We start from the raw sequence: 23,177 nt of genomic DNA, 5'->3' as shown, positions 1-23,177 counted from the left end.
GGAGTAGGGCAGGGTGGTCTACAGTGTTGAGTGCAGCTGAGAGATCAAACGGGTTACACATCAAAATCCACCTTCTGATTATTTGGAGGTCACTTAATATCATCAACATTCAAAGCTGTGTTTTCACTGGAAAAATGTATGCTTCAGAACCATACTTTGCCACATCCATCTCAGAGGTAGCTTCTCTCCTCTTTATTAGCCAGAAAGCTTCACCTGTCACTCACAGAATTAGCTTGCAACCTCTGGACCGAAGAAGTGGTATTTCAGAATTCAAATAGTAACATGTGACCAACTCAGTTCCAAGACCTCTGCTCTTAGAGGCATTAGCCAGGCATATGACTGCTTTTGCTCCAGACCTTTCGAAGGCACACTAATATTACAAATTTCGATTTAGTCCAATGTATCTCCATCACCCCCGTAGTGTACCAGTGTAGTAATGCATGAATGTTCACATTGAAGGATAGTGAAATCTGTGCGCTACACACAAAAAACATATCAACCTTTGTATATGTAAAATCAAATATGCTTTCAGTAAGTCTTGTAAGCCCCCCCCCCCCCCATGTGACCAGGCAGCTACTCTTAAAGATTGTGACCCGAGGATAAATATCAAAATCCATTTACACAAATTCAGCAGCCACTGGGGTGTAGGCAGAGTTGCACATTGTAAGCGAGGCATGATGAGATTGGCCTACATAGAAAAACTGGCATGATGGGGTGTGGGTGGTTTGAACCAAATTTTGTTGGACTTTGGGAGAAAGACCGAAGATCCAAACAGTAGAGCCTTTCCTCCGCCTTAGGAGGATGAGGAGGAGCGTCAAATGTAAGCACTGTGCTAGCCTGACCCAGGTGAAACAGTGGCACCACCTTTGGAAGAAAATAGGCTTTTGTTCCCGAAACCAGTCTGTCCGGAAAGAAGGTAGTTAATGGTGGGCAGACAAAGCATGCTGCTTGCTAATTAGTCGCGTCAGGGTAATGGCATTCAGAAAATCTGCTATGCAGCTATGCATGGGCTCAAACAGAGACCCCCTCCAAAAAGGCGAATACCAAGATATGGTCCCACTGTGGCTCTACAAAGGAGGAAACATGTAACACGCCTTAAGGAACCTTGCATTGACAAGACCAAAAGGGGTAGTCGTGCAAACAAAGAAATGCCAAAACAGACTAAAGATAGCCTTTAACTGTGTTCATAGCAAAACCTTAGACAGAAAGTGCTAGATATCAGAAATATGCACAAATAAGGCCCCTGTTGAGCACACCGACCAACAAGATAGGATAAACATACAGAGTAAGCAGATTTGGCAGAGAGATAACACATTGATAAGAGGAGGTCCACAACATCAACAGGATTTCAATTTGCTCTGCTTAATTCTCAGGCTCGCCCTGACTGGGAGAGCAGGTCCGCTCCTAGAGGTAGCCCGGGCAGGATAGAGCACAGGGACAAGCAAATTAATCCCTCTGCAGACAGTCCACCACGACATAGATCATCTGTGCATGGCCCGGTAGCAACTTTCTCAGTACTTGAGGATTCAGTGGGATGGAATGGAATGCAGAGTAAATGTTTCCACCTCAGTCGATAAGCATTTCCCAGGGCTCCCTTCGAAAGAAAATGGAGGGCACAGAAAACTGCCAATGCTAGTTCATGCAAAAGGGGCAAATGTCCGCCAGAGGGCAAAAATGTTTCGAACCATCTAGACCTGAAGTCGCCACTAGGGTTGGCAAGATGGCCTCGACTGAGATCATCGGCCTTTATGTTCACGTAACCAGTCCCACGGTTGACCTTGAAAGCCTGAGCATAAGCGTACTCTCTCCCTGCCTCCCGACAGAGGACGTGAGAATGTGATGCCCCGATTGTTGACATGCCACTCACACCATGAAGACCTGAACCAATAGACTGCAGATTGAAGAGAAAATACTGTCAACACCAGTCACACTGCCCACAGTTTGAGCTGCAGGTTGATATGACACCTCTGATCTACTGGAAGTCCTCAGATCTCCAAGGCCTCAGATGAGTACCATGCCAGAGAGAAGGGGTATTAGTCACCAACGTAGCCACAGTTAGAGTGCAGAAAACTCACAGAAGTGAGGTTTCTAGCCATTGACCAACCCTAAAAATCTACTGCTGCTTCTGGATATATCCAGATGGTGTCCGCCAGCCTACCCCAGTTTTGAGTACACTGGATGCAAAGGCGCACTAAGTGGCATGCATGTGCCAACAAGCACGAGTGACCAGAAAGGTAAAGATGCCAGAAGGCACAAAAAAAAAAAAAAATCGTAATCAGAACAGTAGCTTCCTGCTGAAACATTGGAATCATATCCTGAATGCCCCAACTCCTCAGGGGGTGCAGGATGGTCCTGTGAGATGTCTTATTTAGCTCTGCCCCAATGAACAGAAGTGCTGAGAGAGGTACAAGTGAGACTTGGGCAATTTGATGGAGAAATCCAAGTTGAACAGCATTGACACTGTGTAATTCAGATGGTCCGAACTAGCTGTGGTGAGCCACCTTCAACAAACAGTCGTCCAGTTAGAAGAATATGACCATACCTGTCCTGCGGAGATGTGCCACTACCACTGACATCATCGTGCTAGAAGCTTGCGATGCAGATGTCAAGCCTAACGAGAAGACTCTAAACCGGTAGTGGGTGGATCCTTCTACAAAAAGCAGGTAGCTACTGTGAGACTGCAGGATTGGTATATGAAATTATGCATCCAGAAAGTTGGATCTTCAAAAGAGACAGCATCTTGAAATTCTCCTTGAGGAGGAAGGCATTCAAGACCTGGGGAGGGGTAAATAGGAACTCAGACTCAATCTTTTTTGGGAACAAGAAAGTAAGGGGAGCATCATCACTTCCTGATCGAATGCTCCAGAGCATTCCAAAAGGACTTGCTCAGCAGCATTGATACCTTTTGCTGCAGGATATAAGCCTGCTCCTCTGCATTACTGGAGGGTGGGGCCATTGGAGATGAGAATGTCTGGCAAAGGAGAGCAGTAACCTTATTCTACTTTCTGTAGGACCCAGTGGTCTGTCACAATGAATTCCCAACATGGCAGATGGTTTTATCAGCAACCCCCCACTCGAGCCCCCCCTCCCCACTCCCACCCCCCCAACTGGCCGCATTGGCTCATTCGCAAGTGACCCAAGGTGGTTTCACAAAGAAGTGGGGGAGGAAGAAGGCTGCTACTGCCCTCATGACAACCCTTGAACCCACCGTGCCCCCTGAACTGGCACAGAAATTGGTTCGGCTGTGGTACAGGTTGTTAGGAGCTCCTCTGGAAATCCCACTAAACTTGCCATTTTCCAAGTGAAATGGACAGGAAGAGGAATTCAACCTCGGGGATCAAGCCGGAGCCATCAACAGGCATGTCGTACAGGTTAGTTTTAAAGTCCCCGACAATAAGGTGGAAGGTAAAAAGGTAAAACTGCAGATGAAAAAGGAGGAGCTCATTAAGCTTGCCACCCAGTCTATGGAGTTCAGACCCCAAACTCTGTATTTGCTTGGCTGCATTCTGCCTATTGCAAATGACCTCTGTAAAATGGTCCTGCAAGTGCTCTGGCAAATTTGGCACAACCATCCGTGCCATTTCCTACTTCGCATAGGCGTAACACACTATGAGACAGGTCACATCATACTAGTGGAGGAAGGCCAATAATGCCTGTGTGAAAGCCGTACCTTGTGCAAGGTCAGCTTTGGGAGCTACAAACTGTGTGTAGGCCGGAATTACACAGGGCCCTTGGAGGGCACTGGAGTTTGTGTCGGGGTGACAAACTAGTTCCTGCTCTAAGAAACCAAAGCTAGGGATTCGTTTTTAACGGTTGAGACACCTACTGCTCCTCAGGTGCATCTTTATTTGTTTTTTAACGTTTTGGATGATTTACTGTTCAACAGAGAGCGGGTGGACCTGGTTCTGTACAGATATTAAGCCCAGCGTTCGTCATGTGCCAGTGCCATGAACATCTTGGTCTCCTGTTCTTTGATGACTTTGGCATGCCATGAGGCTGCATTTTCCACATGATGTGGATTAATGCTTCGGCTCCAGACGCTACAAACATACCTTGTGAGAGCCTGAAATGGACATTTGCTTGTGGCACAGGATTAACACAGCGTAAACCCTGATTTTGTGGGGTGGGGACGCAATATCCTGCCAGCACTGCAGATAATGAATGTTGAAGTTAAAAGTGTTTCCAGGAGGAGTTGGTGCAGGGTTGCAATTATATACCTATATGGCTCAAAGCAATATCCTGTCCAAGGTGGTCCTGAGCGTTGAGACAGGGTCAAGAACCACTTATTGGAGCAGGAGAGCGGTTTCAACTTTTGATGGTCAAGTCTGGCACCAGATAGAGTCAGGAGGTGAGGAAACTCCCTGTAGAAGTAGCCATCAGAATTAGAAACATAGTCATAGCACTGATAACCAAATCCTGGAAACCTGAAAATAAATACTGTTCTGGTGTTCAACTCCCTGAGCATCAAAATGACAATCCTACTTGAACATACCAACTGTGGGATTTTATAGGGGACCCAATCATTAAATCTCTGAATAATGAAGGGAAGAAGACAAACTGCCTTCCAGGACAGATAAGGCTAGTGTGTTTTATGTACAGCTCTAACTAAGCCATAACACTGGGCCACAGAACATCACACCCAAGTTCTCAGCACAAACCTGATCAGCTTCTAAAGTTGTCAAATGTGCACCATCTACAAGCACTAATGTTGTACAGAAAAATAGGGAGTCACTTTTTGTCAAACAATCCACAACATTAAAAGATGGGCGATTTGTCAGGGGCCTTCGGTTCAAGGGAACTTTCCACAGAAGAGAGGGTGGGGGCGAGGGGTGGTGAGAAAGAGCACCGCATGCAATGGCTGAGCTTAAGGAGATGCACACTTCAAGCACTACATGTATATTTGGGTGGCACTCTACCTGATGCTCAAAGATCATGTTTTTCTCAGTCCCACCCTTTGCCACTCCTCCCAAACGCTCTACCCCCACTCTCTCCCATCCAAGGGGTGTAAACTCCTACCTCTTGAGTGCTGAGATGTTCTTGAGCTGCCGAGTGGGCTTGGGCAGGCACTTGTCCTCGAGGAAGCCCTCATTGTCCAGCAGTTGCCGCATGGCGATTGTGGCCAGTTGCTCCATGAGCTTGAACGTCTCGTTGATGTTTAGGAACATGGAGAAATAGAGTTCACTGTCACGGGTGCGCACCTTAATGCATTCTGGGAAAAGCATTGTGGCATTCTTATCCAGCTGGGTGACATCCAGCCACTGAACAACCAGGGTCACTGCAGAGGCAAGAATGTACAGGGTAAAAGAAAGAAATAACACAGAAACCATGGTTACAGCCAGTTGACGCGGGTGAGAGGTGCGAGGCAAAAGCTCTTCAACTGAACTGTTTGATGGAGAAGGGGCAGGCTTGAAACCTCCACCCTCCACACCATAACTGCAGCAGATGGTCAACAAATGCTGCTCTCTCCAAATCCCTTTCAAAAAGAGAGACTAAGTGCAACCAAAGTACAAGGTTATGAGCAAAAGATGGCCAATACTGCTGTGCTGGGAGTACTCTCTACATTTGAACAGTTCAATGGGTTTCATGCATTCTGCAGCAATGTGTGATTAACCTGCAGATCTTCAGCTAGGGTCCCACAGGTGCTAACTCACTCGTCAATTAAAGGAATACCGCCTGGTAATAGTAACCCTTATTTAAACAGCAAGAGAAATGTGTTACGTAATCAATAACAGATGCGGACAAGAGTGTTACTTCAAAATAAAGTATCTCTTGGAATGCATGTTGGAGTTGTTACAGTTTGCTGCACTTCATTTTGTTAACAGAATCCAATTCAATTATCACTGAATGCAATAGACAGTTGTCAACTCACTTGTGCATTATAATACACAAAGGTTGAACCAGTCACCACCACTGAGAATTTGGAGCGTGATGCAGGAAGGTGTTAATGTGGTGGTTGTCTAACCTTCTTTTCCGAGCAGGAAGGAGTAGAAGCAGAGATGGTTGACTGTCAGGTAAAGCCAGCCCTGCCGGGGAACCCGCCCCTTCCAGTAGCTGCAGGAGTAATAGTTGACCAGCTTCTCCACCTCTGGCATTCCAAAGAGTTTGCGCATCTTCACCTCAGCCTCGCGGAACTTGCCTGGGTCCTCCTCATCCTTGGGCTGAATGTTCTTGTTCTCCTCTGCGATGATACCCTGTGAAGAGGAGTAGGGGAGTCAAAGGGTAATCAATTTGTGCGCCTCTCTAACTCCGTTTGAAACCAGGCTTTCAGAAAAGGCTTACAACCTAGTTACATTAACTCTTTTGTAATACCGTTCAGGTGCTTTCTATTCAGTCGGCTTCTGTTAGTGACTGTAGGCACCGAGATCAACAATATAAATAATGTTAGCTTAATGTAGATATTATGTTGATGTCACATTTCTGTAATTGCATTACACAGTTGTGTGCAAGACCTGTGTAATGACAGTGAATGAGTTCGGGCTATTCTTAGCCCAGGATCTGTTCGGAGTATTCAATAACTCTGTTATGGGTTCTCTAAGGCCTCAGTTTATCAACTAAGAGATTCTACCAAGGATAACAGTAAACCTACTGCCTTCGTGTTGTTCAAAATATTACTCACAACTGATACTCACATCTAGATCCATTGGACAGGATTAGTGGAAAATTCAGTCGATTTAATCAAATCTTCCAAATTGTTCACCACTGCAAACAAAATTATCCTCAGAAAGTTTCAGGCAGAAACATTGCCTCCTCTGCTCTGATGTCCCACAGGACTCTTTTCGGTTGTGCTATATGTCTACACTAGGCATTCCAATTTCTAGGTCAGTTTTATTGGTCAAGCAACATGCAGATGATACCAAGGCCATGATTCAATCTGGGATATTTGTATGCTTTAAAAAGTCTTATTTATTCATCCACACAGCTATTCTTACAAATCTAAGACACTGATAACATTGATCAAATGGTTAACTTCTCCGAAAGAAACTAGAGTTATCCTGCAATGGAGTATGATTAAAGAATTACAAGACTTTTTTAAAGAATGTACACTCATAAGTACTGACATAAAACCTTTAGCAGGGATGGCGTCATTTGCCAATAGAGAATACAGAAGGACCAGGCTGAGATGGAAAGTGTCTCCCCATGTCAAGCGGCTTAGTACGTGCAAAATTCACTTGCTTCTATCCCCTTCAAAAATCACCATATTCACTGCCTCATTATGACCCATTTATGGATTCTAGTCCATTTATTTTTCTTAACAGAAGTAAATTCAATCTTACCCTTTAAATTGTTCAAGTCAAGCTTCTTCACTATAAAAAGCTTTCTATAAATTATGCATCTATGCATTTTGAGCGTGAGGACATTCTTTAATCAGGAGATACAGTCTCTTTGGCAAACGTTCTAATGCTCTGTTAGAAGGAAAGCTAGGCTTCAGTGCATTCAGATCAGATAATGCTTTATTCGATTTTGTTTCAAAATCATAAAAGCGTACAAATAAAAGACAATCATAATTAAAAAGGCAGCAAACATACAGACAGTGATACAATGCAGTCAAATATCTACAGGTTAAAATAACTACAAGTTAAAAAACATGTGCCCAGACTTTTGAAGTACTTTCCAAATTTAAAAACGTGCTGAGTTTAAAATTGGGAATACCAACTAAGCTAATACATGAGGCTGTCCCTTTATACAATTTCATCAGCAGTTACAGTTATTATACCGCGAATCAAGTCTCTTAGATGCAAAAAAGTTACTACCACTGAGAGCATGAGAACCCCTTCCCAGCAGATAGGTATGGTCTGCCTTTGATCTTATTGGCGGGATATATGGGGTACTTGGGTAGAAATAATGTAAGTCCCACACAGATATGGGGCCGTCTCCTTTTTGGGGCGGGTTAGATCGTAGATAGGGGACAATGTTCCTATTTCTAAATTTCACTAGAACCAGGTCCCCCCTGATGTCTTTAGTTAAAGACCCTAGCCAGCCCACCTTTCTAACACACAGGATTCCACCGTCGTGATTGGGTATGAGTGGTCTGTTTTTAGATAGCCAGAATATGACCTTATTTAAAAGTTCCTGGCGTCTTTCGGGTTTCTCGTGGGAGGGTGCCGGTATTCCTGAGAGAACGAGGACAAATGGGGCGGCTTCTGGGGGTAAGTGTATGGATGCGGCTCTGTTTGGGTCCACTCTGGCAGCAGTATACTTAGTAAATCCAGATTAAGTGGCGACTTTAGGGGAAGTTGTAGCGGTTTTGTTAGGAAATTGTGGAGGGGTTTGGGCATATTTACTTATGTTAATAGGCAAAGGAGCATTGGGGGCAATAAATAGGTCAGAACCGTTGGGTATTACCTTCTTAGAAGTGGACGGAGAGTTGATTTTAGTGGTTTTCTCTTTTCTTATGGTAGTTGGCGAAGGGGCTCTTCCCCCACTAGATAGATCTTTAGTGGTTGGTGGAGAGTTGGCTTGAATGATTTTCTCAATACCTGTTAGTCTGTCACCCAGGGCGTTAATTTTTTCTACTAATGGTAATACGATAGAATTTAACAATAGCTCTAACTGAGACAATAAAGGGAAACAGGGAGAAGATACTTGGTCGTCACATTTTCCAGCCTCCACCGTAGTTAAGGTGGGGTTAGTGACTGGCGATGTAGGACCAGCGCACAGTTTTAGTATTTTCGGATGATTCCCGCTGTCATTAGTCCCGTCATGCTTCCTTTTAGCGTTTGGGCCCTGAAACAATGCAATACCTTGGGTATTGTCTTTTTGAGATGGTAAAGATGAGTCACAAGGTATCCTAATTGGGGTAATGGAGCTGATGCCTTTTACGGGGGATGGTGATACCACTGGGGCATACTTAGTGCCACACAAAGCGTTTATTTCCTCCCAAAAAGGCAAGTTCTGCGGACTATCAGGGATCAGTGGGGGAGATTGCCTAGTATATATGGATTGGCGCGGGTCATTCTCAGCTTCGCTAGAGGTGGGCAATGTTCTACTGGTCACGGTAAAATTTAAGGTCCCCTGACCTGGGTCGCGCTGTGAAGGAGATTTCTTATTGGTCCCCTTGCGTGTCATAATATAGTGTGGTACTATATAAGTGATGATGATGGCTTTAAGGGGAAAATAAACTGTCCATAGAGTGTCAATGTATAGTTCAAACCGATGTACCTCCTCTTGTCGAGGAACCAAGGGGGGTGGCCGGTCCCGTCCTCCACAGGGCCACAGAGGGCCCGCCCTTTGCCCGGGCTTAGCCCGGCACACGTCCCGCTCACGTGACGCGGGCTGCTGATTGAATTTAAGGCGCCTCCAGGCGCGGAAACGGGATCAGGCGGCTTCCTGCCGCAAAGGACACTGGGGGTCGTAGTCTCCCTCGCTCGGCGGCCGCGCCGGGATGCCACAGGCTGCGACAGCGGGGGGAGACAGAGGGCAGGGACCAGCGGTAAAACAAGCTTTCCCCAGGTGAGGCAGGGGAGGTCCGATTAGGTTGCTGGCGGCAAGGGTCCGATTTCCCCCAAGAGAGCTTCAGTGCATTCACTTGTCACAATAGTTAGATGAGATACAGTTAGCAACCATGCAGTTAAAAAGAAGGTGCTTTACTTACAGCAGGTTCATCAGAGGCACTTACTGGCCAACTGGTGCGAGGGAGGAACGGATAGACAAGTGGCAGAGTGAACGAGGCTTCACAGCTTGGCAAGTTCGAGGTTGCCCTGGAAGCAGATGTGTTGAGAGCGCAGCCTGCCTGCTTCTCCTCTTAACTGCTGGACACCCAAGATGACATATGTTAATGGTGCTAGACTGTAGGAGCCATGCTTGCTTGAGTTACTGTGGGCTCCAGAGCCTAAAGTCCTGTGCAACTCTGCCAGACATAGAAGGTGTGTTGTCTTCTGAGAAAAATGCTGGCCGCTATGGGTAGAGCAAGAAGCTCTGATAAAACAAGACTATCGATAGCAGCTATTTTATATCTGAGCCACAGGACATGTCTTGTACGATGCATGCAACAACAAGAACATTTAAAAGGTGGTTATTTTCAACTAAGTGACTGTGATCCTGTAAGTGATCTCAGAGAATAGAAAACATGATTTGCAGTGTTCCTGATTATGGCAATGTGGTTAAAAGACAATTTCAGGATGTGGGGCAGCATATCGCTCCACCTCCAGCCGCACTGCTAGAATGCGCAATTTTTTAACGCTTGCATTTTGCCAATTTGAATCCTTTTAACCCATGGACTCATGTTTCATTTAGTTTCACCTTTTAATCGATTTCTTATTTCAATCCACACGCAGGAATTTTGTGCCATTTCTCAAGCTTCTCATGTTACTGTTGTGCCCATCCGGACCTCGTACTGAAACACGACTAGTGCAAACTTCGTTCAAGGCAGTGTTTATTTAAAAAACCAATGCATTTCAGGCCAGAGCGAGTGAGAGCGCGGCAACGCGCAAGAAATAGGGTAGGGTGCATAGTGAACAGTGATGAAGTTTTGTTAGTTAAATGGTGTAGTATTTTCAGAGTTGCAATTGGTGAGGTTTATTATTTGAACAGTATATGTGGGATATGTGAGATTTTCACAATGGGATCAATTCAACCATGCACAGTGAAAAGTGAACAAGCAAGATATAAAATGCATGTATTGTTTATGCAAATTGCACGATACTCGAATGGTAAATGTTTTGTTGTTATTTATAGTTACCCCTGAAGTAGGGCTCTGAAATGCAAAGGTTTTTAATAAACACTGCCGTGAACGAAGTTTGCACTAGTCGTGTTTCAGTACGAGGTACGGATGGGCACAACAGTAACATGAGAAGCTTGGGAAATGGCACAAAATTCCTGCATGTGGATTGAAACAAGAAATAGATTAAAAGGTGAACCTAAATGAAATAGAAGTCCATGAATTAAAAGGATTAAAATTGGCATAATACAAGCGTGAAAAATGTGCGCATTCTAGCAGTGCGGCTGACGGTGGAGCAATACGCTGCCCACATCCTGAAATTGTTGTTTAACTTCGAAGTGTCCATTGGGCAAGGCACTTATACCAGCGGGCATGCATTCTCAGGAAGAACTTTTTGGATTTAACAGGAGAGCATTCAACACCTATTACTGATCATGAATATGGTTAAAAGCCATATAGGACGAATGACTACAAACCTAAGGTATACTCCTGAAATAACTACTACTTGTGTCTTTTGTTGGGTATCAAGGGTTAATCTTCTATCTACTGAAAACTGGCCCTGTGGTCCTTGGTTTTGGACTCTGGTGCTTCCGTAGTGTGCTAATCATTTACCTTCCTTCGCACCCCCTTCACAATTTGACTAAGCAGCACTCCGTTATTCTCTGCCAGTTCCCTTGCTTTGGGGCAGTGCCCCTGTCTGGTTCCTCGCAAGGTCTCCTCGTTGAAAGGCGGCTTGGATGGACCCTCACCTTTTCGCTAGAATGCGAGGCTGTTTCTCCTCAGGACCGCTCCTCCTTTAGCTCAGCTTGTACTGCAGAACTCACAGCTGGTGGTTTGATTTACCACAGACCAGGTTCCTCCAAGCACTTCACCTCGAGTTTCGGACATCTTTTTATGTGAATTTGACCATCTTTTTTTTAATTTATTTTTATTGAAATTTCTGTTCAAACATACGGTATCAATAGCATCATTACATACATTCAGTGGTACATTGTGGTCACATCAGCATTCAGGTTGTTCTTGACACATAAGCACTATGTACATTATATCAGATCATAACATTAGCTTGGTCAACGTATCAGAGATAGAGCAGTTCCTTTCAGTTCAAGTAATGGGTTCCCAGTTCCAATTCACATATACATCTCATCATAATCACGGTTCCCCTCACAGTCCCGATAGGATATCCTCTATTAACAATCAGTACACATATTCCTTATCCGGTGTCCCTTCCCTGGTCAGTTTCAGTTACAACACTTATACCTCCGACTTGCTAGCGCGGGGGGTGGCTATGCTGCCTGCTCCGGGTCCTGCGGGTGTGCCAGTAAGTAACATGTCATGGGGGCCCAGATATCTTTGGGTCTAGAGGCACATGGCAGCAGTTCAGCATATGTGGCAAGGCGCCCCTGGCAAGTCTCTAAGTCGGCTATCAAATCCTTAAATTTGGGTGCCCGTCCCCTTCCACAGCGGCAGGCCACCCGTCTCTTAGCCATTAGAAGTGCAAGGGCGACATATTTGCGATGCACGCCTGCAGTGGTTTGACATCGCCCAGAAGAGCCATCAATGGGGTGGGTGCCACACGTTCATTTATCATCAACGTCAAAGACTTGCACACAATATTAATTCACCCCTGAACATTCCCACGCCACATGCAAAAAACCCGCCCCAGGGGCATGACATCTATCGCACCTGTCCGAGTCCCTTAGTTGGTACTTGTGTAGCCTGACTGGGATGTAGTACGCTCTGTGCAGAATTTATAGTGTATGATGCGGAGCCTGCTACTGGCCGACACCCTTGCCATCTGTAAACAACAATATTCCCATTGGGCATCAGTCACCTCAATCCCCAGTTCCTCACACCATCGTGCACGGGATATTGTAGCCAGCAGTTCGCTCCGCGTGTGAACTGCTCTGTAAAACAAGGAGACAAGGCGCTTCACCACCACATTCTGCAGCATCATTTGCAGCGGCACTAAAGTCTGCGGTTCAGCTGGGAAGTCAGGGGTAAGAGACTGTATCCCCTGCCTCTGGCGAGTGTACAGAAATAAGTCAAGTGGGGTGTGCTGTATTCCCTGTAATACGAAAGCGTCCGTCCTGATACAGATCCTCCCCAAGTGCGAATATTGGTGCACTCTAAATTTATGAAATATTGTTTCTTGAAGAAGGGGCATTTTCTGGTGAAAAGTGAGTCGCAATAACGGAGAGTATAGTAAGGTGGCATTCAGCATGCGCCCAATCCGTTGCCATGCTGCAATCGTATATGTTATGGTGTTAGGCATACTGTCCCTGGGGCTAGTCACTTCGTACAGTGCACCATCCATAGGAACGGGGTGTGCCAGCCAATGCGCCGCCACAACCTGCAGTATATACCTCGGCTGCGCCATCCAGAACCACGCATAGTGAGCGTGCGCACTAATATAATAAAGTTCAAAATTTGGGATCCCAAATCCCCCTTGTGAATATGGCCGTATAAGTACGTTCCATTGCAGTCTCGGCTGTTTACCGCCCCACACTAGGCGCGTCAGCTCCGACCTTAGTCTCTTAAAGAAGAAAGCCCCCGCAAAATATGGAATATTTTAAAAAAAAGGTAGAGTAACTGGGGGAGTACCACCATTTTAATTAGTGATGCTCTTCCCGCCATTGATAGGGGTAACGCAATCCAGCGAGTCACACATTCCGTTATGCAGGTCATCGTGGTGACATAATTTATCCTCCTAAATTCCTCTCTGTCCCTGGTGACTCGGATTCCCAAATAACGTAGTTCGTCATCACACCATTCTAATGGATAATCAAGCGAGAAGCGAGTTGTGGCAATCGTCAGTGGGAATATACTCTATTTCCCCCAATTGATCTGGATCCCCGATAAGTTCCCAAAAACTATAAATTATCCAAGGATGGGGTTCAAATTCTGCTGTGGATCTTGAATGTACAGGGTGATATCATCAGCATATAATGATATAAGTATTTGCCACATATTACAACGCAGTCCCTTCTCCTTGTGATGCTGCCTCAGTTTGATGCCAATGGCTCTACCGCGATGGCGAACCAGCAGGGGGGAAAGCAGGCACCCCTGCCGGGTACCCTTGGTAATTTGGAACGTTTGAGACGTGCATCCGTTAATAAGCACTTTAGCAACCGGTGGCTGATAAAGTAGCCTGCTCCACGATAGAAAGAGGGGAGGGAACCCCATTCGCGACATCACCCCAAAGATATAGTCCCATTCAATTGAATCAAAAGCCTTAGTGGCATCTAAAAACACTGCGGCTAGGGGTAGGTCGGGCAAGACATTGTTCAGTATGGCAAAGAGGGTTCTCAAGTTGTGGGATGTAGCCCTCCCGGGGACAAAACTCGATTGATCAGGCAGGATCAAATTTTCCATCAATAGGCTCAATCGGTTTGCATTTACCATAGCTAGAATCTTAGCATCACAATTGAGGGGAGACCGTGGCCTATATGAGTCACAGTGCTGGGGCGTCTTTCCTGGCTTGAGTAATGAAATTATAAGCGCCTCCCGCATGGACGCGGGAAAAACTCCCACCTCGAGTGAATCTTCATACATGTCGCAAAGGATGGGAGCCATCAGATCTATGTAAGTTTTGTTGAATTCCCCTGGAATTCCGTCCGTCCTTGTGGCCTTCCCCGACTGCATACCCATAATGACTTCGCGGATTTCATCTAAATTCGAACGGTGCACATAAAAAGGAACATTGCACGTCGCTCAGCCCAGACTATAGTGCCCTATATTATAAAAATCTAGTGCAGGTGACTCCAACCAGTTGATCGTGAGACACCTTTAAAGTAGCTCGCAGCCTCAAGTTCATTTTTAGGGCTTGCGCCTGCGTTGCAGTCCGCAGCACTGCCCGCGCAGCGAGAGCCCTTTTGTATGGGGTTTTGAAAGCTGCTCACATGCTCGTGCGTGTGGTTTTGCTTTCCGCGGCTCTACTGGCTTTCGCATGCTTTTTAAAAAAAAAAGCCAGCACGCAATTGGGCAAAGGCGGGCGCATGTCCCGTCTTTGCTCCGCCCTTTCCCAACGGTGGCTAGCACGCCCAGCAGCACGCGTTCGCCTCGCTGCCGAGCTCCCTCCCCCCGCTCCTCTGTGTTTTCTAGTTTAGTGAAGTAGGGAACTAACTGAACACCTGTCAGTTAATCGCACTGTTTTCAGTAGTGATCTCACAAGATTCTGGAGTTTATTCTTTTTAACTACATTCTTTACAGCGCTTGAACTCCCAGGCAGAAGCTTCGAAGCAATGCTGTGGTCACAGGACGTAAACGAGGGGACCGCAGAGTGGAACGAAGGGGGTCACAGTTGTAGGTCCGGGATCACCATTCGAAGCTGCAGATAAAATAAATGTTTGGCTACTACGAGATGCCAAGTGAACACAAAACACAAAGATCGCATACGGAAAACGTTTACTTCCCCGGCAATGAATGGGTTAATTGGTTGTGCTTGTGTTGTGAAAAGAAAAGAAAAAAGTGTCTGAGAAAGATTTGTTTTTATTATTATTCGAGCATCTGGAAAAGGGGTGGTTAATGAAGACTTGCGGGGCTGCACGCTGCCTTATAATAACGCATTGGCTTACATGTTGTGTGCACACACCGGCGCCTCTCTGCCCTCGCCACTGTGCACAACAAGACCAGGCTTACGAACGCAGACTCATGGCTGATGTCAACACTTTACCGCTTTTTAACAGGTCACCACAGCTTTTAAAACTCATTTTACCCAGACCCCAAAAGAAAATGCTGTGTAGGTGTTAAATTGTCTCTGCACTGACACCCAGTCTGGCATGTTGCGCATTTCGGTCAGTCGTTGTGTCGTGTCTTAGCGGATCTCCGGTTCAAAGTATATATTTTTAGATAGTTGATAGAATAACTCGGCAGGTTCAAGGGAGCGGAGAAGAGTGTTCGAATGGCGTCGGCTCTCCCAGTTATCCGTTATGAAGTCAGTGTTGGTGAATGGAAAATATAGTGCATAGTTACAAATCATGCATGCACTTTCACATAGCGTTGTATATTTACTCACCATTTACAGAATTTGCGTGCCTGCTGCAGAATGCCGCGCACCAGGAGCAGACAGACTCCACCTTTCATCTTTCGCGGAAAATAAAAAGGAGTATAACGCAAAACAGTTCCAGGGGCTAATATTGCACTGTTCGATAAGGACTATATATATATATATATATATATATTGAGAAGTGCCTGCAGCGCGCGCATATAATTAATTAAATAATGGAATGGGGCGCGTGGATGGTACTTGTGAGATGCAAGGCCGAGGACTCCCTGCGAAGAATGACCCGCATCACATATTTGATTAAATGTGCACTTAACTTGCTTTAGACTAATCCTTTATGGGTTCCAGACTAGCGTGCTGCATGCTGAAAAAGCGCTACAACACCTCGGCAGGGGTAGTAAGCGCTATATAAATGCAATTACAATACAATACAATGTACCCTTAATCGCAGGTGCTGGTTGCTTTTTGAGGCCAAAAATTGTTTAGATTGATTGAGAGCTCAGTAGCTCCTTGAACAATAAAGTTTTGTAAAAACTGTAACAAAGCAAGTATTGACCAAGCCAAAAGGCTGGCAGCTAACGCTAGGACTAATGACTTTGCTAACGCTTAATTATTTTTCGGCACTCATCTTTAAGTCTGTTCTATTTATGCAGTACTCCAATGCATCTGTTTAACGATCTTTTAGCAAGTTATAAATTTCAGAGTGCTGAATTGCAGAGTCCAGCTATTCATACTGTTTTAACCTTGGAATCTCAATCAAATCCATTTTTATTTATATTGCACGTGGATCCAAGTGCATTTTATCTGATGTTATAATAGTTTGTTCAGGACTTAGTTACTCGCACTTAACACCATCAGACAGTAACCGTCATTTCTTACTTGGGATCTTGCTTTCTTTAGATTCGATTTGACAAGACCGAGGTCAAACGGACTATATATGGCGAGTTTGTTCTGGGTTGCCCGCTTTCAGCTATTAGCTTGAGATTTTGTCGATTTCGTCTTGCCTCTGCCAAGTGGAGTATTCATCTCTGTCCTAATGCTACTTCCTGGTTACCCCTAGGCTTAGGAGGATACACCCAGGGGCATCCCATGCTTCTCAGGAAGGTTAACCTCCAGAAATGTGTAGGATGACTTTGAGGGTGCCTTTGTGCACTCTGTTGTGAGATGGACATGCAGACTTATCGGGCACCTGGTTTCCAGGGGCAGCTAACAGAGCTCGTAGGCATGGTCACAGCTGCATGAGATGGAGTGTAGATTAGCAGCAGCGTGCATTGCAGTAAGATCTTGAACCTTTGCCTGATTTAGTTATTTATTTGGGGTGCACCATATTAGCACATTTTCATAGTTGATCCTTTAAAGCAGGGGTCTCCAAACCGGTCCTGGAGAGCCAGATCCATGCCAGATTTTTTGGATATCCCCATTGAGATGCATGTAGTAATTTTAAAAAATCTGGCATGGATCCGGCCCTCCAGGACCGGTTTGGGGACCCCTGCTTTAAAGGGCCAGTGACTGCTCGACCACTGTACTCAGATCTGTGTACAGGGTGAATTATTTAATATTTGAGAAGTATTGGTTGGTGATGGCCTTTACATGTCAGTCAAAATTCCGTTTATTGTCAAGTTGGGAAAGGATTGGGTATTCTTCACAATATTGGAGGATACCCCAGAAGGAGGCATTTTTGATGCCCCTTTTTTAGATTGTGTGAGTTTGAAGAAGTCTGTATAATTCATTCAGTTTCTGGAGGATCTGGACTGATTTAACATTGAGCCATCCAGAACTTCGCTTCTGCTAAGCAGTTTGCAAGGTTGGGTATAATTCATGAGAGTAACCCTTTCCCAAGGTATTTATTAGGTTGGCAAACAGCTCCAAATATTTATTAAGAAGCAGCATGATCAGTCTAGATGCATGAGAGTTCCAAAAGAAAATGGATTTGAAAGCAACAGATGAAATTATTTGTACTTTTTCTACAGAGAAAAAAAAAAGAAGGAGGTGAACCGATAACCATAGGTACCTACAAAGAAAAGCATTTGCAATTCAATAGGGTTCGTATTACTTAAAGCTTGAGCTATTGGTGTTGCAAGTAATAAAGCAACGCCACTAGCTTAAACTCAGTAATGCGAGACCTATTGCATTGCAAATGCTCGTTAAATAAGCATGGGGACACATTTTTCTTTTAATGTTAAGGGAAGGCTGTGTTTGCATTATTAACTGCAGACAGGAGAGCCTGATAAGGAGTAGTGCTCACTCAGATTTATGGGCCAGAAGAAAAATATGTAAAATGCATACAGCAGAGAGCAGAACTACCATTGCTCCGGAGAGTAGGGTCTAGGGAGACCCTGCTGGAGACTAAAGCAGCTTGTGTATTTCCTCTGCTTCAGTCACAGAGTGAAGAACTGAAGTACTTAACCCCTTCGAAGCTAATGACGAGCTGGGCTCGTCATGGCGCTTACCTGCCGTGCGCGGATGACAAGGCCAGCTCGTCATGAATAATGGCATCCTGCATATCTCAGCACAGGACGGGAAAACGCCTAGCAGCCATGTGGTTAATTTTTGAGTAGAAGTCCAAACAAAAGGTTGTTTCGGACTGCTTTTGAATGGGAGAAAATAAAAATAAAAAGTTACCATAATAATTTAATTATTAATTTTATTTTTATCCCACTTCAGTTTCGCATTTACAAACAGTGGACCTCTTGCTCTCACTGGCCTGTAGACCCTGTACCGTATTTAGAACTGAAAAATAGTCATTTTATTCCAAATGGGAGAAATATAAAGTGAAGAAAACTTCTTCTATAAAGCACTAAATATTAATGTATTTCTCCACTTTCAATTAAGGTAAATGCCTCAATGTTTTATGAAGCATGTTTATTCACTTAAAATTCCGCCTATTCAAAAAATTTATTTTTCGGTCTTAAATATGGAACCATGTCTGCAGGCCACTGGGAGCAAGATGCTTGGTGTTTGTAAATGTGACACTTTGAAATGGGAAAAATTTAAATGAGGAATTTTATAGAATCAATTCTAAAGTTAACTCTTCAGTTTAATTTTCTCAATACAGTGCCATATTAAAAAGTGAAAATACTACCATTCTTTTAAGTTAAAAATGTCTCCCATTTGTCTTATACATGTAACTGGGCCACATATGGTGAAAGGTAGGTCCTGTGCCACAAGTACATACGACACAGTTTCTCAGTCACCCGTACACACATCGCATTCATACGCACACATGTTCATACATCCCCAAAGACCACACTCTCACTGACAAACACGGCAGCCCTGTCATAGTGACCCTAGTCAAAGTATTTTGGTTGAATCATAGCATCTGGCTTTATGGACATTAGGTTTAGAGCCAATTAAGTTGGGTGTGGGGAGGTGCACAAGTTGATTAGCCTTCAGTAGCTCACAATGATTCTCACTGATGAGAAGTAGCTCTCACTACTGAAAAGTTTGGAGACCTTTCATCTAGTGCATACAACATAAACACTCTGAAGTGTATGCAATTGTATTGCTGCCTCAGAAAAGCAAGTGAACTACAAAAGACATGGGCAGCTTTCACAGAAGAATGACAAAGCAATACATGATGACAAAGACAACAAAAATACAAAGCTCACTTGCCTAGTAATAAGAATATTGGCATATGTGGCAGTAAAATACAGATTTAGGGTAAAAGTTGCCATGACAACACACAGCTCTTTAGGGTGCTGGAAAATACTGAAAGTCGTGACCTGATGGGTTCATAACTACTGAGCCTCAGCTGTAAGAACAAAGCGCACACACTGCACAATCCAAAAGAAAAAACCTCATGACTATTTATTGCGTGGTACTGCACCTCCAGCAGGAGTGACTGACAGTCACAGTGGCCAGGAATCTAATTTTACAAAAAACAGAAGACATTGGCTTCCAAGGCTGACAAAACAAATGGCTAGAGAAAAACATGTGTATTCACTCTTACTCTAGGCAGATCGGACAGGAGTTTTAGTCTTTTTGAGTAGCTACCACAGTTATCGGTCAAATAGTAAATCAAAAAGAATTCTGCAACCCGGCAGAACTAGCTATGTTCATCAAAGAACTTAAAAATGCAAAAGAAACTTTACATCCAACCGAAACGTAGGATACTGACCAACCACATTTTGATTTGAAATTTGAGAATATGAAAGTAATCTGTAAGATGATAGAAAGATTTTTTTTTTACAGGAACAAGGACTAGGAGTATTAACTAATATGTTAGCAACATACGGGCCTTAAAATCTTTCATACAGCTTTTTATTGTTGGGAGAAAAATATGTAAAATACATACAGCAGAGAGCAGAACTACCATTGCGCCCTAGAGTGGGGTCTAGGGAGGCCCTGCTGGAGACTAAAGCAACGTGTGCATTCCCTCTGCTTCATGCATACCTTTCGGGACATCATCAGCAGAGCAGTATTGCGATAAACAGCTGTTACCTTAAAGGGAATCCCAGAAGTACTGGTCAGCTCATGTAGGCGGAGCAGCGGCCTACATAGTGGGAAAAAGGAGGTCGACACAAACAAACGTCAGGGATAATTATATACCACCTCACTTTTTCCACACTGCATCAGCAGCTGCCTTGTTAATGATTCCGAAAAAGAGTAAGGTACTGCCTCTATAAGAGACCAAGTTAGGGATGAACCATCCCACAACCTTTAGTGAGGACGCCGCTTAAGGCCGAGTTAGACCCACCACTGCACTGAACATCAGTCGGTTTGACAATGCAGGCCAGAGATGCATCCACAGTTGTGTTGCGTTTCTGAATTAAACTGTCCTGATAAAGTACCTCAAGCCAGGGGTGAGGGTGTGGCAGGCGCATTGATGTTGCACTGTCAAAGCAAGTTTACACTTATTCTGTAAGTTTTCATGAATTATAATTCATACATAAATACTTGGTCAAATAAATATTTATTTTTGGTTTAATAACTGTAGCAAAATACATTTTTATAGTATTTGGGTGGGGTTTTACCCTCTTGAATTATCTAGAGCAGGTTAGCTTCTAATTAAAGAGGAAAAATGTTGAATTAACTGCTTTTTGTGACTACAATAAATTAGGAGGCATGATTTCTGGTAAAAGAACTACCCTATGTCCTACCGCGATACCAGAGGATGGCAGTAGACACAATTACTGCCCAGTTAAAGAAAAATGAATAGAGGTAGCAGTAGAGGCCGTTCAGGTCAGAGAGAAGTCCAGAGTTACTCCATACAAAAAAAGACTTGTAAGAGGAGGAAGGCTAGGATACCTGGGGATGCAGGGACTCTACATTCTCTTTTTCCCAGGCATGTGTAATCGATGAAGGTTGGGCTACCACTAAAAAAGGATGAGTGTGAGAGCAGATGTAGTGAGAACAGGGAGTCCAGGAGACCAAGGGAAACTCACTACTAAAACTCTATGGCTGAGCTACCTATGACTATTTAGAAACTGTGAACCACTCTGGGTTTGGTGCAATACCAAAGAAGAATTTAAATGATGTACTCAATAAAAGAGCAACCTATGTTTTGAAAGCTCCCCACATCTACAGTTCCAATTCTTTCCAGTAGGAGGCTATACAAATCTGGCCAATAATCATGACAACTTTAAACCACAGACACCAGTGGAGCAATGTAAATAACAGAAACATACAGGAAAATGAAATCGAAGAGCATTACAGGATATTCCCTGGAGACCCTACAAGACTGCTACAGGTACAAATAGCAATTCTAAATGTAAGAAACATTGAAGGTGTGTTGCTTAGTTAAGTGTTTAGACTTTTAAATAGCCCTCAACGTATCACTGTACACCTTACAATAAGTTTACAGGACTTTAATCAGAACTACCTGAACACCAAACGGTGGAAAAATATCAGTCTGCCTAGAACCTTTGGCCAAATATGTAGACGTTTTTATTGGCCAACATGTCCATTCACCCTGTATCAGGCACCACGAGATCCATAAAACTGACTGTACATTAATAAAGTGAATTGGATCAAATAGAAAACCTTCAAATATAGATATGTTTCTTACATTAGTCATGTACATCGATATACCATGACAATGCTCTAGGCATGATCTTTATCACATCAGTAACATGTACAAACCCCACAGCAGTCCGCACTGAGTTAATTATTGAGGGTGCAAGACCAGCGTTCACAAAAATCTTTTTGCAAATTGACGGTACCTATTGTGCCAACAAAAATAGAGAAGGAAAACACTACGTGGGCTTGATTCAAATTAATTTGTGGGCTCATTTGTGTAAAAAAACACTTTAGTATGGTTCACCTTAATGTTCCATATTAAAGGAGATTAGATTAAGGAAACTTTTAATTAATCATGTTTCTAGGTTGACCGTACAGAAGAAACCCTAAAAATTTCCCTGAGCAGATCAATGGGAAAATTTACTTTCTAATGTTGACAATGTTCCGCAATAAATCTCAAATCAGCTTCTGGGTTGAGTATCTCCAAAAGTATGGAGGATGGAAAACTTTACACCACACTTTACTGAAAACTAACAGATAACAATTCCCTCCTAATCTATGAAAGCACCAGCCTTTGGAGCCTCAGGGGCAACTTGCCGTTCATTCAGTTTTTAATGGTTAAGCAGAACTGTAAATGGAAGGTAGAAAATTTTGCAGAGCCAAATGTTCCCAATAAAAAAATGCCATTGAAAGGCTATCCTAGCACTCTGGAGAAAAGGGCCAGAAAAAGAAAACCCAGACATATGTCACAAATGCACTGCTTACTGCATTACAGCACAGGCAAAACATGGAAATTAACAGACTAATTATTTTCTGTGACGACCTTTGACACAGTTAACAGTAACCGAAAAATGTGTTTCAAATAAATAGCATGTCCTAACCAAGGACAAATGAAATTTAAAGAAATTCTTATAAGCACCCCCAAAAAAAGGCCCTACGTTATATCACCAGGTGCAAATATTCAAACCAAGTGAAAACAACCGCCCAAAACTGCTGCATGTAGTTCTCATCCAACTGTAGGTCTATTCAAGTGTGGTCACTGCAGTGTGAAGGTTCACCACTTGTTCTCACAATTACCAACAAATTCCAACAAAACTATGCCAGAATACAATTGAAAAATAAAGTAAATTGTACATCCAAGAATGTGATCTATGGAATTACCTGCTCTTGTGGGCTACTTTACTTGGGCAACACAATTCAAGAGTTTTGTAAACCTATGACACCACTTTTCGAAACACACGAGGACGCAAAATCTATCTCTAGGAAATCACTTTTTGAGTCATTCACATACAGTGGCTGAACTAAAAAACAACTTTCACTTAGATAAAACTAGAACCATATATTGGACTCTGACCAACAGTCAGAATTAAAACTTTAAATGCTCACAATTGTCTGTGTTGTAAACTATCATATCGAGGTTTTGTTTTCCATATTTTATAATCCATATTCTACTTTTTTTTAATATTCGCAAACATATGTTTGCCTTTCCCCAACTATTTTACCTGTGCACAGGGGTACTATTATGCGGAAGTGGGCCATTCAAATGAATCATTCCAT

The 23,177-nt window shown here is 43.8% G+C and overlaps 1 protein-coding gene across 4 annotated transcripts in view; it reads right to left on the bottom strand.

Moving 5' to 3' along the window:
* The window catches only part of TBC1D9B (TBC1 domain family member 9B), a 169,932-nt gene that overhangs the window by 101,200 nt on the left and 45,555 nt on the right, over positions 1 to 23,177 (bottom strand). For all 4 annotated transcript variants that reach the window (XM_086931332.1, XM_086931334.1, XM_086931335.1 and 1 more), the window contains exons 4-5: positions 5,963 to 6,191; positions 5,017 to 5,275 (exon numbers count right to left, since the gene is read on the bottom strand). In XM_086931332.1, the coding sequence (XP_086787458.1) occupies positions 5,017 to 5,275; positions 5,963 to 6,191 (488 nt within the window). The remainder of the gene's footprint in view (positions 1 to 5,016; positions 5,276 to 5,962; positions 6,192 to 23,177) is intronic.

This window comes from Lissotriton vulgaris, chromosome 7, assembly GCF_964263255.1.
Source record: "Lissotriton vulgaris chromosome 7, aLisVul1.2, whole genome shotgun sequence".
Taxonomy (NCBI): Eukaryota; Metazoa; Chordata; class Amphibia; order Caudata; family Salamandridae; genus Lissotriton; species Lissotriton vulgaris.
Note: the sequence above shows the minus strand (reverse complement) of the source record. Positions and strands in the feature narration are given on the sequence as shown.